The 17,961-nt window shown below is 59.6% G+C and overlaps 1 protein-coding gene across 6 annotated transcripts in view; it reads right to left on the reverse strand.

The window, feature by feature from the left end:
- The window catches only part of NFATC1 (nuclear factor of activated T cells 1), an 87,976-nt gene that overhangs the window by 41,038 nt on the left and 28,977 nt on the right, over positions 1-17,961 (reverse strand). For all 6 annotated transcript variants that reach the window (XM_061399466.1, XM_061399462.1, XM_061399463.1 and 3 more), the window contains 4 exons: positions 11,460-11,662; positions 9,372-9,544; positions 8,209-8,349; positions 1,915-1,970 (listed from right to left, as the gene is read on the reverse strand). In XM_061399466.1, the coding sequence (XP_061255450.1) occupies positions 1,915-1,970; positions 8,209-8,349; positions 9,372-9,544; positions 11,460-11,662 (573 nt within the window). The remainder of the gene's footprint in view (positions 1-1,914; positions 1,971-8,208; positions 8,350-9,371; positions 9,545-11,459; positions 11,663-17,961) is intronic.

The raw sequence follows: 17,961 nt of genomic DNA on the forward strand, positions 1-17,961 counted from the left end.
GAAGCCTCTGCTGACTTCAGACAGAAACACAGCAAGAAGGCACCAGTTTTCCTCAGGCCCCTTCCTGCTTCTCCCTCAGGCCCCCTGGTTCTCTCTCAGGCCTCCTGGTTCTCCCTCAGGCCCCCTGGTTCTCCCTCAGCCCCCTGGTTCTCCCTCAGGCCTTCTGGTTCTCCCTCAGGCCCCCCTGGTTCTCTCAGGCCTCCTGGTTCTCCCTCAGGCCCCCCTGGTTCTCTCTCAGGCCCCGCCCTGGTTCTCTCTCAGGCCCCCTGGTTTTCCCTCAGGCCTCCTGGTTCTCTCTCAGGCCCCCTCCTGGTTCTCTCTCAGCCCCCCTCCTGGTTCTCCCTTAGGCCCCCTCCTGGTTCTCCCTCAGGCCTCCTGGTTCTCTCTCAGCCCCCCTGGTTCTCTCTCAGGCCCCCGTGGTTCTCCCTCAGCCCCCCTGGTTCTCCCTCAGGCCCCCTCCTGGTTCTCTCTCAGGCCCTGCCCTGGTTCTCTCTCAGCCCCCCTCCTGGTTCTCCCTCAGGCCCCCTCCTGGTTCTCCCTCAGCCCCCCTGGTTCTCCCTCAGGCCTCCTGGTTCTCTCTCAGGCCCTGCCCTGGTTCTCTCTCAGGCCCCTCGATTCTCTCTCAGGCGCCCTAGTTCTCTCAGGCCCCCCGGTTCTCTCAGGCCCCCCGATTCTCTCTCAAGCCCCCCGATTCTCTCTCAGGCCCCCTGGTTCTCCCTCAGCCCCCTGGTTCTCCCTCAGCCCCTTGGTTCTCCCTCAGACCCCTGGTTCTCCCTCAGCCCCCTGGTTCTCCCTCAGCCCCTTGGTTCTCCCTCAGGCCTCCTGGTTCTCTCTCAGGCCCTCCTGGTTCTCCCTCAGCCCCTTGGTTCTCCCTCAGGCCTCCTGGTTCTCTCTCAGGCCCTCCTGGTTCTCCCTCAGGCCTCTTGGTTCTCCCTCAGGCCTCCTGGTTCTCTCTCAGGCCCTCCTGGTTCTCCCTCAGCCCCTTGGTTCTCCCTCAGGCCTCCTGGTTCTCTCTCAGGCCTCCTGGTTCTCTCTCAGGCCCTCCTGGTTCTCCCTCAGCCCCTTGGTTCTCCCTCAGGCCTCCTGGTTCTCTCTCAGGCCCTCCTGGTTCTCCCTCAGGCCTCTTGGTTCTCTCTCAGGCCTCCTGGTTCTCCCTCAGGCCCTCCTGGTTCTCCCTCAGCCCCCTGGTTCTCTCTTAGGCCCTCCTCCTGGTTCTCCCTCAGGCCCCCTCCTGGCTCTTCCTTAAGTGTGAGCAGCCACAAATACCACGGAGGCCAAGTGTAAGATGGGCACCTGCAGGCCCTGCGCCCTGCAGAGGGTAGGTGGGCACAGAGGACCTCGGGTCTGCAGGTCCCCCTTGCTGCTGGCCGGCAGGACAAGCAGGTGGAGCAGCACTTAGATCTGACCTTGAGCTTGTGTCCTGGTGGGAGGACAGTGCGTGAGGAGCCAAGGACGCTGGTAGAAACCCTGGGCCCGCATGGCCAGGCAGTGAGGGGTGGGGCTCAGGCTCTGGAGAGGGGGTCCTCCCAGAGGGCAGCGAGTCTGGGCTCCCTGGTGACAATGGCCAGTGGAGACCGCAGGCTCTGGGCATGTGTGTGTACCTCGTCTACCTGGTGGGGGCCCGCAGCCCAGGAGCTGCCTGGCTCTCTGCAGTCACCCCGCGTCCGCGTTGTCTGCTCCCTGCACTGCGCGTGCAGAGACCACTTGGGTCAGGAGGCACTTCACAACCATTTCTACTCCTTGTTCTCTCTCTTTCTGTGTGCTCATCCGTGGTTCATTGCAACAAATCAGAAGCCATGTGCCTTGGGCCAGGAGCCCCTGTGTAGTCAAGAGCCTCTCCAGAGAGCAAGTGGCCCCCTAGGCCGTGCGTCCACTCCCCTTATCCCCACAGCCACCCGTCTGGCCCACACTCACCGGCTTACACAGGTCTCCTTCAGTTTTTGCCTCCATCTCCCAGATGTGGTGCCCATCTGCAAGAAAGGATTTGGGAAGTCTGTTAATTCTGTCCCAACGGGGCGGCCCCCAAATCACACCTGGACGCAGGCAGATGGGAGTCCTGCGATGAGAGGACCCTCCCTTGCCCGGCCGGCTCAGCAGCAGCTGACGGGAGTGGGTCCCTGCATGACCGATCAACCACAGAGTGGATGCCAGGACCCCAGGAGAGAAGCTCAAACAGACCTGACTGCAGGTCTGGAGCGGGGGCCTGGAGACCCCCACTCTGCAGGAGGGAGCCCTTGAGCATCCCTAGCTAGGGCCTTGAGCGTCCCTAGCGCCAGCCCTGGAAGGGGTCTACGCTCAAAGAGGGGGTAACCCAGGAGGAACGCAGGCAACCCAGGTAGGAAGGCCATCGTCTGGGATGTGAGCCTGAGTGCAGGGCACACAGTGGGAGCTGGGGCCTCATTACCTGGGCCTGAAGTGCCCTCATAGGTCTTGGGAGCAGGGTTATTCTAATGATCGTGGCCCTAGAGCCACGGGTCCTGCCCTGCTCAGGGAAACTGGGGGCTGAATAAGAAAATCCTCTCTGAGACTACTCCTTGCCACATCAGGACACAGAAATGCAAAACACAAGGTATTTTTAACCTTACCCCGTGGCCGTTTGCATGTTTGAAAAAATGAAAAGGCTCCAGTGCCTGTGAAAGAAAGGGCCTATTGTCCCCGGGCCAGGCCCTGGAAGGAGGCGAGGCCCAGGACCCACTGGCTGGGGTGACAGAGCCGTGTTCCCGGTGCTAGGAAGCCCCTCTGGCAGGCGTGCTTTGCCTACAAGGCCAGGTCGTTATTTGGAAGTAACAGATGTCAATCTCCTACATGGACCTCTTTGCACTTTTTTATAAAGTCGTTCCCCAAATGAATCGTTACATCTAGTAATGGTTCTGGGCCTAGTTTTTGCTTTCTGTTTTCCAAAAAGAAATGTATGTGTTACAAATACTAAATTATAAATAAGTTAGACAGCATCGCCTTTTTCTCCCTCACAGTGCTGGCTGGGCAGGGGCGGAGGGTGGAGCAGAGAGGAAATGTGAGTCACAGAGAGGCCTGGACATGCCAGGCCACACCAGCCCCTCGGGACACCGAGTGCCCCCGCAGAGCATCCAGCAGATGACCCACTAGGGGATCAAACACTGCTGGAGCCAGGGGACCCGCATCCGTCTCTCCTCTAGGAAAAACCAACAGGAGACGGAAAGAACACCCCCGCCCTTAAAAGTGCCAGCATTCCGCAAGTAGCACACAGCTCCCATGAGGGCAGGGCTCAGGGAAGGAGTGACCCCAACTTGGGCGATAAATGGCAGAGGGTCCCTGGTACGCGTGGAAAGCACCGTGGACACGGCTCCCGCGGTGCGGCCCAGACCCGCTATGGATGCGCCACTGGGCCCCACCCACCCCCACCGGTTTGAGGAAACTGAAATGACTCTTCCTGTAACCAAGCTTCCCACGTCCTTGGTGCCTTTTAAAAACAACAATTTTTCTTATGACAAAGCCCATCGTTACCCCAAAACAGCCGTTAAGTGTTAAAACCTGAACAGCTGGGGCAAAGCTTTGCAACTGCTTCTCCTCTGGTCCATAGAGGTTGACAGACCCCTTCACCCAGCATCCACTGCCCACCCTCCAGGAGGGTCTGCAGACCAGACCAGCCTCCCGGGAATGGGCTGCAGGTCCACAGGTGGAACAGCCATCACGGGAAACATGGGTGTGCAGCGGGCGGTGGGCGTGCGCACGGAGGACAAGCGCGGCGGGAGGGGCCTCCCCTCCAGGCCCTCGCGGGCCGTGCGACACCATCCCATCCAGTGCTGGCCTGGGGTCCAGCGGTCCCACCGTGCAAGCAGATCCACAAGCTGACCAGTCTGGCCACCCGCACAGGCTCACAGCTCTGTCGCAGTGTCTGAAAAGCACAGATCCCTGGAGCCACAGAGAGACGAGCACAGAGCAAAGGGGAGAGGCAGACGGGCCACTGAGGTCCGGCTCACAGGCACAGGGCTCCCACGTCCCTCACCCTGGCCTGGGGGCTCTGGCCCAGTCTGTGTTCTGTGGTCAGAAGTGCACACGCAGTCCTGCTCCAGGAGGAGGCCGGAGTGGCAGCCAGGGTGGCCTGTGCCTGCCCTGTGGGACCCCCACACGGGACACTCCCCAGCGGCCCCCACCCCGCTGACTGCTGACTCCTTGCACTGCCCCAGCCTGGGTCAGATGACCCCTGGCCTCTGGCATCCTTGTCTGCAAAGCTGCTGGGAGGCCACCGGGTGTGGAACGTAGCCGTGGCTCCTACGGGAGGGGAGGCCGCAGGCCTGAATGGGCCTTTGTGCTCCAGCCTTATCAGGAGCTCGCTGGCCTCCTCAGTAGGAAACTGTGTGCAAGCCCAGGAGTAAAAATATTCCGAGTCATTAGGGAATTCCCTGCAGCCTGAGTCATCGGAAAGGCTTCCCCGCCACACCCGGCGGGAGGAGCCGGGCCTGGGAGGGGCTGCCCCAGCGCACGTCCTGCTCCATGCTCCACAGGGTGGGGACCGAGCAGGCCTGCTGGACGGAGGCCCGAGGGTCCCCAGCAGCTGACCCTGCCTGAAATGCGCTGGTTTCCAGCCCTCCGGGGGGCCAGGGTGGGGGTGCTGCCTCTGATGCCCGCATGGACAAACAGACGTGCCTCTAGAGGGAAGGAAGGTCACTCCTTCGCCCAGGGGAGGAACGCGCATGCACTCATGTGAGCCCGCACACAGACCCACTGCGCATTGTGTTTGACACCAACAGCTGTCCACGGCGAGCGACAAGTAGGACGGGCACCCTCTGGCCTTCAGAGGGTGATGTTCTGATGCCCTCACGGGACACTTGGAGGACCTTGCAGGGTGGCCCCCTGCAAGGGGGTCCCCTGACCATGGGAGAGCCGGGAATAGGATGCCATGGCCCCCGACCCCAGCAGGGCCCCGCCCGCCTGTCATCTGCATTGAAGGCACTTGGGAAACAAAACCCCCCAAGACTGCTGAAAACATTCAGTTCAGGGTCGTGGGAGGACCACTTGGCTCCGAGGCCCAAAGTGAGAAAAAGCCTCCTGAGGACCAGAGGGGCCTGGCTGCTGCTCTTTTTCACCCATTGAGGGTCAGCGCTGTTTCCTGATGGTCAATCCTGGGCAGTGGCAGGCCTTCCCTGCAGGAAACAAGTCCTGCTTCTGTTGCAAGGATTTAGGACTGAGGACGTGATGTTCTCTTCTAGGTCTGTGACCACGTGGGGTTTGGGACCTCAGTAATAGGTGTGAACAGGTCTGGCAGAGAGGTGGTCTGGTCGTGTAGCTGGCGGTCACGCTGAACCCGATGATCCTCCAAGTCTGCACCCTGGGTGGTTTAGCCCTGAGCCTGGGCAGATGGGACCTGCCTGAGCCTCAGTGCCAAGGGGTCCCCCTCGAGTCTGGGCCTTTACGCACAGTGTCCACTGGGATGCCCTGGGGACCACGCCCGTGCCCAGCCACACACAAGCTGCAGCGGACCATGTTGCCTGCTGAAGCCACCAGCTCTGGTGAGGTCTGCTGAGCTCCACAGTTTCTAGGAACCGCATGGAAAGGCTGGGCTACACATCACTGACTTTAAGCATCACAGTCGAGAACCTGGTAACATTCACGGCGGTGCAAGCTCCAAATCCCTGGTCTCTCCCGATCCCCCTCCATGTAGGCACTCTCTTCGTGTCCTCGTATTTAAATGTTTTTTATGTGTTTTTAATGTTTGCACACGTGCAAGTATGTCCCTCATGCATAAGTCTGAACAGAGCCCCCTGACCTCCAGCAAGAGACAGTGGGGTGGGGGGAGCATCTCAGCATCCTGCTCCTGCCAGGCCTCCCAGTGAGTCTGTCCCAGGCCCCATGCTCAGGGACATCCACTGCGGGAGGTGGCATCTGGCTCAGAGGCCACAGCTGTCCTCCTTGAAGGGAAGGCCCTGTGGCTTCTTGCTGGACACTAAACCCTGAGCAGAATTACAGGGTGGTTCTGGAGAGTCTCACCACGAACGCAGCTGAGAACACGAACATCTCAGAGATGAGAGCGGCTGCTTCGCGGCTCTTTTTGAGGGGTCCCCTGACCATGGGAGGAGCCTCGCTCCCATGTCCTGAGGGCCATCTTCCTCCGGGACCCTGCTTGGTCACACAAGGTAGGCACAGGTGACAGCCAGCCCTGGCCAGGAGGAATCTTGAAACACTTAAGAAACTCCAAGTACTGCTCAGAGCAGCTGAGGCGACACGGTGACCAGACACCCACCTCACCCAGCGTCTGACATGCGACAGGCCGGCCACAGTCCTGCTCCTGCCCACGGCCAGCAGCTCCTGGACCAGCCTCACCACTTACATGCCAGCCTTGCTGCCTCCAAGTAGGGGCTAAAGACAGAATCTTCCAGCACACCAGGCACCTCCTCAGGAGCCTAGAGGATGACCAGGCTTTCAGTCTAAATTGACTTTAGTGGTTTCTCGCCCCAAAATCAACCAAGAAAAGCCCAGTAACTGTTGAGGCTCATCAGGAAGCATGTGTGCTCGGCTAAGAATGCACGCTGGACACACGGGACTGGCGTGGACGTGTGTGCAAATGTGCCGGCAACTTGGTTTAGATGCAGACGCAGTGTGACAGGACGCATAGCTGCGTGTTTACACTGTACTTGTCATGACACACCACGTGTCTGCGGGACGTCTGGTCTCCACCCACTTACTGGTTTCTTGCCCTCTGCCCGCCAGACATGGAAATGCTGCAGGAGACAGCAGGCTGGGGACAGGCCAGCGTGGCAGCAGGTGACAGCAGCACTGAGCCCGCCTGGGGCCAGGGAGCCGGGAGCCCAGCAACCTTGACAGCCAGGCGCCCGGAACTCGGCTTCCAGCTGCAGGCGGACGGCCACCGTGCAGACCCGGGACCAGGCCGCCGTGACCGAGGAGCCCGCCCCCGTCCACGATCGGCTGAGGAGATTGGGAGACGCCTCACGGTGCCATCATGGCGCCCAGGTCGAGGTCAGGGCTGACTGCTCGAGGAAAGAGCCCGGGGCGCTGGCCAGCTCCCACTACACACATCTCCGAGTGCGGTGAGGACCCCGCCGCCCACAGGCTGGGAGGGGGTGCCCACGCACACATTTAGAACACAAATGCTGAAATTATTTCAAAATTCACCTCCTCCAAAGAGGGGCGTTCTGGTAGTGCGAATTCTTCCCCCACCACTGTACTCAGGCGGGTCTTCTCCCTCCTGTAAAACAATTTCCAATCACAGGCACAATGGTGCAGGCAGAATGAGGTCAATGTGAAAGACTCTCAAGCCCGTTTTGACTGAAGCACTTAAGTTTCCTGCAGACTGTACAAAATCAACCCCATTACGGAGGCTGAGAGTCTCCGTGGTTTGCGGCAGCAGCAGGGGCCCTGCCCTGGGCTCGAGAGCTGGACTGGGGCTCAGAGGAGCAGCTGGGCAACTGGCTCCAGAACCTGGCCTGCGGGCACTCCCTCCCAGCCTGTGGGCAGGGGCACCCCCTCAGGCCAGCTCCCCACAAAGAACGTGCTCTACAAACACACCCCAGGGTGTGAGAGAGGTGAGGCCGCACGCTCACCCTTATGACCATGCGGGCCGGGTAGGGCTGGGCAGCCCTGGGGCAGGAGCCGTGCTCCCCCCAGCCCTACTCCCACCCCTACCCCTAACCCCCTGCATCCACCCTGCAGCTCAGTAATAGGCTGGTCGCCTGTTTCCCCAGACACCAGAGATTAGAGACCCTTTCCCTTCAGACCTGCAAACGAGCACACACACACAGGTCCATGTGCACGCACACACAGGTCCATGTGCAAGCATACACCCGCATGCACACACACAGGTCCATGCACACGTGTGCACACACACACACACGAGTGGCTGTGGCCCCAAGGGGCACCATCATTGAAAGCAACCAGTGTCTCCTTCTGCACTGCGGGGCGCTGTGCCACCAGAACGAGTGGCACAGAAACGTCTCTGGGCTCCAGTGGGGTCCCCCATGGCTTCTGTGCCCATTGCACAACTGGATACCTGCCTAGGATGGTCTGCGGTTCTGAGAAAGCCAAAGACCAGCAAGAGCTGGTTGGAGCCCCTGAGGAGGCACCTGCTAGCTGGGCAGATGCAGGCCCCACACCCACAGCCCCTCAAAGCCACGTGAGGAAGCTCTGGGACTGTGCATGGTACCCTCTCCCGCCAGCCAACCTCTGCCGGCGCCCAAACAGCAAGCACTCGATGCTGGTTTTAAGAGGAAATACCTGGTGCTTTCTCCACAAAAATGACCTTGGAGTCCTGCAGAAAGTTGTGGCCGGAGAGGACCATCCTCTTCCCTCCGAGGACAGGGCCGCTGGCCGCACTCTGCTTCTCCACCAGGGGCAGCTCCTGGGCCGAGCGCTGGGCTGTGGGGGTGCAGCAAGAAGTGAGCCAGGGAGACCCATCCCGGGAGGGCTGGTCCACGCACACCGCCCCAGCCCCTCCTGGGCAGCTGGTCCACCCACGACGCATTGTCAAAGGGAAGGCAGCATGCCTCTGACTGGTCCACGCGGAGACGTGTGTGCGTACATATGTGAGTGTGTGTGTGTGACTCTGTGGGAGTGAACGTGTTCCGCTAGAGTAATCACCCTTGAAGGCCCTGGGGAAGCTGTGGGGAGTCCTGCAGGTGAGGGGGGACACAGCCTGCCCACCAGCAGCAACAGGGCGATCCCCGGGTCTAACCGGGTGGGGGGCCCACAGAGCAAGGCACCCCAGGCTAAAGTCGAATGTGGAGGGCTGTCCATGGTGGGCTCTCAAGGGCTGAGGGCACAGGTGGCCAAAATCGGGATATGGGGCAGAGGTCTGTGTAGCAGCAACAGCGAAGATACACTCTGCGGCCCCCAGTGACTGGGTTCCTCACACAGCCCCCAGTCGCCAGGGTCCTCACATAGCCCTCCCCAGTGACCAGAAGACCTGAGATGAGGGGCCTGCTCCTTCTCACGGGGAGAGACCATAGGTCAGAAAGCTGGAGCCACCCGTAGCAGAGCCCACGGCCTGGGGATGGCCATCTGGAGACTGGACAGGAGGGTCCAGCGAGAGTGGACCACGCGGCAGAGAGGAGCCGTGAAGGAGGGGCCACGGCGGGCTGTGAGGGAGGGGCTGCGGGGCAGAGGGGGCTGTGAGGGAGGGGCCACGGCGGGCTGTGAGGGAGGGGCTGCGGGGCAGAGGGGGCCGTGAGGGAGGGGCCGTCAAAGATATCTGACTGACGTTCAGGTCAGAGACAAAGGAATGAACCAGGATGCTCCCCGAGGCGGCAGGCAGGCGAGCTGTGAGGATGGGGATTGCGACACAGCACACCCCCTGGGGCGGGGCAGAATGTTGTGGGCTGTGGGAAGGGAAGGGTCCGGCGGGACTGGCCCTCGGCCTGGACACGGGGCGGGACACTCACAGCATTCGATGGGGTTGGAGGCCACCTGCAGTGACAGCGTCCGGCCGTTGGGCTGCGGGATGTGGACGCGGAAGACCAGCCGCACCCGCGTGTTCTTTCTCCCGATGTCCGTCTCCCCCTTGCGCAGCTCGATGTCGGAGTTCCTGAGCTTCAGGATCCCGGCACAGTCGATGCTGTGAGATAAGAGTGCCTGCCTCAGTCCCTAGCCCTGCCTGACACCCACTCACCTGTCAGGACAGCCCCAAGTCCACCCATCAAGTGGGGGGGCGGCAAAGGAGCAGGACAAGCCAGCCCCTCATGCACCCAGGTCTCAAGCAGGCAGAGCCCCACTCGCTCAGGGCCTGCCGCAGTGGGCAGGTGTGGACACCCCAGAGGAAGTCTCCCAGGGCGGGCTCTGAAAACCTCCTTCCCCAAGATTCTGGGAGTGCCCCCCCTCAGCTCAGGATCCTGGATTTGCTAGGGCCTCATGTGATATCCAGAGAAGGCAATGGCACCCCACTCCAGTACTCTTGCCTGGAAAATCCCATGGACAGAGGAGCCTGGTGGGCTGCAGTCCATGGGGTCGCTAGAGTCGGACACGACTGAGCGACTTCACTTTCACTTTTCACTTTCATGCACCGGAGAAGGAAATGGCAACCCACTCCAGTGTTCTTGCCTGGAGAATCCCAGGGACGGGGAAGCCTGGTGGGCTGCCGTCTATGGGGTCGCACAGAGTCGGACACGACTGAGGCGACTTAGCAGCAGCAGCGTGTGATTTCCTCTAGTTTCATTTAACTTAATGATTCCATCCAACACCAGTCTCCAGCACAACAATCCACAGGCAACTTGTCAGATGGAAACCAGCCCTTCCCTCCGTCAGACGCACACAGACAAGGCAGCACGGGGCCTGAAGGTCGGGACCACAGCCTGGCCCAGAGTGCTGGGAAGACTGGCCCGCGGTGCCCGCGCTGCCCTGGCCTGAAGGGTATTTCATGGAGTAAACGCAGCCACCGGAGTCAGAGCTGCAGCTGCTGGAGGGACCAGCAGGGTCTCCCAGCCGTCAGCCCCGCTCCTGGTCCTTGGGAAACTTAGAATGAATCCCCTCAAATCCCTGAAAAGCCAACACAGAGAGAAGGCTTTCTCTTTGTTTACAACGTAGAGGGTTTAGGAGCTACTTAGAAACGACTGATCAACACCCCACACAAGCCCACACTGTGGCTTCCCACACCCTCCCTCCCCAGCCACGGCCCTGGGCTCCTTCTCCTCCGAGGACACCCCAAACCCACCTGGGCGCAGGGCCTTCCCACCTGCTGTTTCCCTGCAAAGTTGCTTCGAGGCCACCCCCACGGACACCCCCCGAGAACCCTGTGTTAATGAACTGCTGCCTTACGTGTTTATCTAGACACACAGGGTGTTGAGGCTCCATTCTGCGCCCTCAGAGGCCCCCAGGAGAAGGCGAGTCTAGAGGGACAACCCTGTCCCCTTTCTCTGCTGCATGTGTAGCTCGGGAGTGAAGAGCAGGGCACACTGTGGTCACTCAGTTAATGAGGCCACAAGCAGGGACCCCACTTGGACCCAAGAAGAAGACTCTGTAGCTTGCTAACCGAGTCATCTCTACACCAAAGAGCCAGGCCTGACCTGCATGTTCCAGCTGGTCACATCAGCAGAAACCCTCAGTGAAAACACAACCCAGACATGCTGGTCTCCATAATGCTTCAACATGAGCAGCGTTTTAACCACTCTTCTGGCTTTCACAGAGCTTTCAGAAAGAAAAGGGTGCCATGCAGGGGTAGGGGCGGGGGTTAGGCGAGAATGACTTCATGTATGTGTATGGCTGAGTCCCTTTGCTGTTCACCCGAGATTATCACAACATTGTTCATCAGCTATACCCCAATACAAAATGAAAAGTTTAGAAAAAAGAAAAAGTGGGTGCCATGTTTGTACACAGAGGGGGCTCGCACAGCTGTGAACTGAGTGGCAACATGAAAACCCTAGAAGGAAACAAGTCTGCCGTCGTAAATGTTTGTAAAGTTTCCTGAGGTGTTAAGCAAAGTGGAAGTGTGAGGAGGACTCCCCTTCCCTCCGAGGGCCGGCCCGCAGCGAGCTTACGTGGCGCGCATGTTGTTCTCCGGCAGCAGCGGGATCTCCAGGACCTTGGTGCTGCAGACGACGGCCTCGTGGCTGGCGGTGGACACGGTCTTGCCCGTGATCCGGTGCACCTGATAGAAGGCGTGTGGCCTCAGCAGCCGGTCGTCCGCCGTGCCGATGAAGAGCTGCAGGGTCAGCGGCTCGCTCTCCACATAGCCGTGCAGCTGTGGGCAGAGGAGCGGGGCCGTGAGTGCCGCGCCCACGCCGCGCCCGCCTCGCTCCCCACTCGTGGCCCGAGGCCGGGCCCCCGCCCCCTTCTGGGATGGACACCTCGTGAGTCGGTGTTGAACACCCGGTTGCCCGTGCTGGAACACGAGCGCACACAAGGGCCGTACACACCTGCACGCATCTGCTTGCGTCTCAGGACGGCAACAGGGGCCCCACGAGGGGCAGGTGGGGAGGAAAGCCGGGGTCTCCGGGCCATGGCCTCGTCCAGACACTCCTCTGCCCACGCGTGTGGACACAAGCATCTCATGAGGACAAGCCCCTTCACACAAGCCCACCCCCGATGAATTCAGATATGCACCCAATAGGACTCGACCCACTTTCTCCTACTCAGTCCTGTCCTAACCAGAAACAGGATGCTCCAAATCAGACACACCCGACATCTGCCCGGCAGGCTGCGGGTGCATGGGACCCTGGGGCCTGTCCCATGAGCCCCAGGTCGCAGCCTGTCTTCTGCCAGCTTCAGATCCCACATGGAGGTGGGGGGTGGGGGGCTGTACACGGCCATTTCAATTGTATGCTGGGCACATGGTCTTGTGTGGGCATAAAACCCATCAGTCTTGGGCTCCAGACACACAACAAGCTGACTCTGCACCAGGAGCTGGGGGTAAGTGCCGCTCCCAGGACCTTCACCAGCTGCTCCTGGACAGACCTCAGGTGGAGTCCCCGCCTCGCTTCCCCCGTACCCCTCAGTGAGAGTCCCTCTCAGAAGAGCACTGGATTTGCCTTCCATCCTGTTTATGGCAGGCCATCCTCAAGAGGCAAATCCAAAGCAAGCAGGCAGCGCAGGGCCAGCCCCTGTGCTGATCCCCCTCCTGCAGAAGCGGGGACCTGCCAGGGTCCTGACACAGGCCCCAGGAGGGTAGCTGCCGACATAGGCTCAGGGGGCACAGTGGGCTGCTCTCCCCTTCGCGGGCTGTCATCACTGCTCCTTGGACTCATGGTAGCAGTTCAGACAACAGGCAGTTCAATGAGCCAGACCAGTGCAGTCAAGAAGGCTGTCGGTCACTGCTTCCATAAGGGTGAGGGCATAGCCACCCACCCTCTGGCCGACCCTGCTCCCCGGGCGGAAACCACAGGAGAACTGGCCCTGCAGTGGGGCTGTTCTCAGGTCCGGCTGATACATGAGCCCCAAAGCCCCTGCTTAGATGAGGCTTCAGGGGGATCAGTCCCCGCCCCGCCATCCAGGCTCCACCTCTGTCCTGTGAGAAGTCCTGACAGTCACTCCACAGCCACAGGGCAGGAGGCCAGGCTAGACGACCAAGAACTTCCAGGCAGTGCCGGCTTGGGACTTGGGACTGTTTGGAGGCGGACTAAATGCAGACAGTTCTGACACACAAGGGGGACAGGATCAGTGACTGCAGAAACGGGACACCTCCAGGTCCAGCAGCAGCTGACCTCCATGTCCAAGACCCTGCTTGCTGTTTCTAGGGCTCACTTTTTCCAAGCTGGGATGTCAGAATGGAAGCTGAAGGTCCAGAGACAAATGAGCCGGAACTTCATTGGCAGGTCTGGCGCCGGGCTCCGGCACTTTCTCTGCCCCGTGTCTCGCTCCTCCTTGCAGAGATCCCACTGCTTGCTTCCCTGGCTGGTTTCCACTTCTTTCCACGACACCCAGTTAGCAGCGTCCACCTCGTTCCCGCCCTCGGCTGTGGCCTCCCCAGCTCTCCTGACCCCACAGTGAGGAACGAGTCTCTCTTCAGCCCAGAGAAGTGAGCGCGTGCTGCTTCCAGCGTGTTTAAAACCAGCAGCAAACCGTCCATCAAGACGCACTGACAAAGACCCAGCTACTGCACTGACTTCACTTAATTAAGAGATGAAGTCACTTGTAAATCCTGAAGCCTCAGAAGAGAATCCAAACAATGACAGGCCACTCTTGAGAGTCACGCACACTCATCAAGAAGAGTGCCGGGGCTGCGCACCCCCCACGTGGGAGGATGAGCCGGGGCATCAGGCCAAGAGCCGGGCCAGAGAGGGATCCGCACGGCACCTCATCAGGGCGGGGCTTGCGTAGCCTCATGGCTCTGTCCATCCAGCCCCGTCTTCCGGCAGACATGGTCTGCACAGCCTTACAACAGACAATACGAGACCACAGGCCACCGAGCACAGCTCTGACTGCGGCTGGATCGCGGCCCCAGTGAACGAGTTTACAGCTTCAGGTGAGCGTCCGGCAGCTGAGACTCCCAGCACCGGGGACTGGCGTCGGTGGACGTCTCTGGGGAACGGTCTGTAGCACCCGAGTAACATTTAACAGCCTGTGTTTGTTAAATGTCATGGGCTGCAGAGTGGCTCCCGGGGCATCTGAGCATCACTGTGAGATCTTATGGAGACGAGGATGCAGGTTGGGCGTGCACACAGGTCGGGCGTGCACATAGGACGGGTGTGCACACATGCACACGCCGCACACGCATGCTCACAGGCTGACATGTGCACACGTGCTCTCCAGACTCTCTCTGGGACCCTGGAGTTGCTTAAAGATCTTATTTCCTGGCAGGAGCAGCAGTTTCAGGCATCAGACTCCCTGTTTTTATCGTCTCTGTCTGTGACACGGCCCCAGGCACCCATGGGTGTGCTTGTTTTCAAAGTGGGTCTTTCCTATTAGAACAATCTTGTGTTCATCCTGACCCACAGGGTCTGACCCGTACGGACCAGACGTGTGCCCGATGGGCAGTGAGCAGAGGGAGTGAACTGGTCTCAGGCCTGTGGCTGGTCCCCAAGTGTCCACAGCAAGAAGAGAGCTGGCAAGAGCCTAAGTTTACTGACAGACCTAACGTCCACTCGCTGTCCTCCCGGCCTGCTGCATGGACAGAGGCTGACATGGGGCCTCTCCCACCTCTGAGGCCATCGACACAGAGAACCTGCTGGGGCTGCCAACTCCTGATGGTGGGTCCTGCTGACAAGGTTAATTCTGCAGGAACCGCACGCTCTGCCCACCAGGGCGGACGTGCACTGTCCTAGATGGACCCACGAGAGTCTCTGAGCACAGTGCTGAGTCGGGGAGGGTGCTGGGAAGCAGGATTGGCCCCCCGGCCCGCCCAGCTGCTCTCTTCCGTGCTGGGGAGCCCGAGTCCAGTCTTCTGCCAAATCCCCCCGGCCCGCCCGGCGCTCTCGTCCCTGCTGGGGAGCCTGAGTCCCGTCTTCTGCCAAACTAACGAGTTTCCTGAGCAATCTGTGCTGGACTTGACCTAGGTTTTCACAACAGGAAACGTGAATAAAATCAGAGACTGAGGAAGAGACGAATCCTGCCTCTCAGTATTACATTCTGTGACATTTAATACAAGAATATGTAGGCGAGGCTTTGACCAAGACTTGCTCATGCATGGCCACGGCGTGTTCCTTGTGTCAGGAGGGGCCCCAGGGCGGCACGTGGTCTGGCCGGGGTCAGACGGTCTGACAGCAACAACTTCGAATCCCACAGGACTCACTCTGGGGCTTGGCTCTGCCGGCAGGCAGTGCATTGTGGGTACAACGCTGCCTTTTTAAAAACATGCCATTTCAGTGAAAATGGGAATATTTAAGGCTTAACCTGGGAGGTAAACATCTATTATTTAAAACATGAAGCTCATTTTAAGAGAAGTCATTTAAATACTTCACATGTTCCACTGCATGAGTTTTCTGCCCCTGGCACCTTATAGTATCTGTCAAAATAATATTTATAAAATTACCTGTCATAGCAATGACCTCTCTTTGCTTCAACTTAAACTAAACTGGATGTATTATTCCATTTTCAAGGTACGAGAGCTAGTGAGTTTTCTACACACAGAGATGTTTGTTTTTAGCTGCTGCGCTCAGCTCAGCACTTACACGGCAGGATGACAGGTGAGGAATGATTGAGGCCAAATTTACCGGACGCTGAAATTCCCACAGCACACACAGTGGCAGCAGCGTCGTCAAACAAAGGACTAGTTTAATTGAGTGAAATTACTTTCAACTAAGTTTCCAGTTGGTACAAACATATACCGAGCAGGGATCCTAGTACACAGTCAAGCAGGCAATTTAAAGGGAAATTATGCGTTTAACCCAGATGTAAAATTTGCATCTTCACGCAATACCCAAAGGAGCTCTGCAGGAAGAAAAACTCCAGTTCACAAGCTGGTTCCACCTTTTTTAACCGAAATTTTCCCAGTACTGGATTAACTTGAGAGACTGCCGTGTAAGCTTTCGGCCTCCAAATCTGCAAGAGGGCTTCCCCTCAGGGTGTCTCGCGTCCTCCATGGCCTGGGAGGAAGGACGGCCCCCCGCCCCCCACGTGAGGTTAGCTCCCTGCAGACCAGACCTTGGGTGGGCGGGGCCGACGCTGTGACCCGAGCCCTCGTTCCTCAGGACAACCTCTCTGAACTCACTGTAAATATTGCACGATGGATGGGGGCAGTGGCCACTCCCCAGGGGTTTGGGTGGGCAGAGGTGTGACTCTGGAGGCCGAGCCTGGATTGTGGGTCTGCCACCAGTGACCCAGAGGCGCCGTGGGTTGGGCCAGGCAAGAGGGCTGATGGAGGTGCCGAGAGGCCAAGGGCACTGCCCGCCAGATGCCCACACGCCCGTCATCGGCCTGCTGCCAGGCCAGCCCCAGCCCTGGCATCGGGTGCCGTGGAGGGGATGGCTGCCACACAGCAGCTAGGGCAGGACTGTGGGTCCTGCTGGGTGGGGCCCAGCCTACATAGGGCGGGGCTGGCCACCTGAGCCGACGCAGAGTAGACGGCTGTCCCGCAGCCCAGAGCCCAGTGGCTCTCGAGGGAGAGGAGACGGAGGGCCCAGCTCAGTGAAGACCGTGCTGCCCCACCTGGAGTGTGTGGACGGGGTGCTTCCGACTGCCCGGCTGCACGCGGGGCAGGGGCAGTGCTCGGGGGCGAGCGCCTTCCCACCCGGAGCCCCCCACAAAAACAGGCCCATGAGCACAGCACAGCAGGAGGAGGGGTAGTGCCGGGGGCACCTGGCGTGGGGTCTGGCCGGGGCCTGGGGCGTCCCTGCTCCCCAGGCGCTGCTAAGTGTCTGCGGCGTCAGCAGCGGCCGCAAATCCCAGCCCTCGTTTCTGTTGTTCTCACTGGCTACCTCACGCATTCTCGTGCTGGTGCCCTGTGACCTCGTGAGTGGGCACCTCTTTGCTTCGGCAGGAGTACAAATGGCAATCCCCTGCTCGGCACAGACAATGACCACATGTTGCAGGGGCTGAACGGGGCCCAGAGCTTCTGCAGAGCCCGCCCAACAGCAGTAGCTCCCACGGCACAGGTGTGTCTGCGAAGAGGGAGACCGTCCAGGTCTGTGCACGTGGCCGAGAAAGAAGGGCAGGAGGGAAACACCACCTGCCTGGGAGCTGCAGGAAGAGTGGAGGGCAGGCGCCCCTGCCCTGCGGCCCCGTGAAAGACTGACTCACTGCAAGGGCAGCTTGGTGGGGTTTTGCTGCAGGGAGGCCGGGTCAGACCCGCGTCCAAGTGGCGTCTGGGCCCCCAGGGCGGAGGGGAGCCGGGCTGCTGCATCGGGTGGTCTGACCCTCAGTTCCCTGCCGGGCCCAAGGAGGTTTGCGGTCAAACGGAATTTCTTCTACTAGCGTCTGTTCCTCTGGCTTTTGTGAAAACTCTGGTTTCAGGTTAAACGATCCTGTCTCCAGAGTAGAAAGAGATGTCCACTTAGAACAAATCAAATTAAAAAAAAAACGGAGTGAAGTTCAGAGTAAAACAAAACACACCAGAACATCAGATGAAGGAAGCGTTGCTGTCTAGCCGCAGTACTGAGACACTCCCAGAAGCCCATCTCTTGAAATGCTGATGCTTTAGTACCTGGGGCAGGTGGTGGTTGCGGGGAGGGGTGCCACGTGAAATGAAAAGGGATGATCACGTGACACGCTGATTTTAATGATCTGGGAAAAAATGACTGCTTCCTGGTGTGTTCCTTCCTTGGTGTCAGCTGTCACAGTCTTCAGGGGCAAACTTGAGCCCAGAAGCCGGCCACCCTAAGGACCATGAGGGCCGCTCGGGGCATGAGGCGGGGCCAGGACCCTCCCCCCCGGCAGCCCAGCCTCCCCGCCCCCGCCGTCTGGACTGGGGCCTCCCGTCTGCTCACCTGGCCACACAGGGGCTACATGGGTCATTCACAGGGACAAGGACACAAGTTACAAACTAAAGTGCTGTTCAGGAATTGACAGGCCCCACCGAGTCTCACGTTTCCATGACCTATTAATTATTCACTGAGGCCTGGCTGTCTGTGGGGCTAGATGCTATCCCTTGGGCTATTTTGGTAACTG

The sequence above is a fragment of the Bos javanicus genome, chromosome 24, assembly GCF_032452875.1.
Source record: "Bos javanicus breed banteng chromosome 24, ARS-OSU_banteng_1.0, whole genome shotgun sequence".
Classification (NCBI taxonomy): domain Eukaryota; kingdom Metazoa; phylum Chordata; class Mammalia; order Artiodactyla; family Bovidae; genus Bos; species Bos javanicus.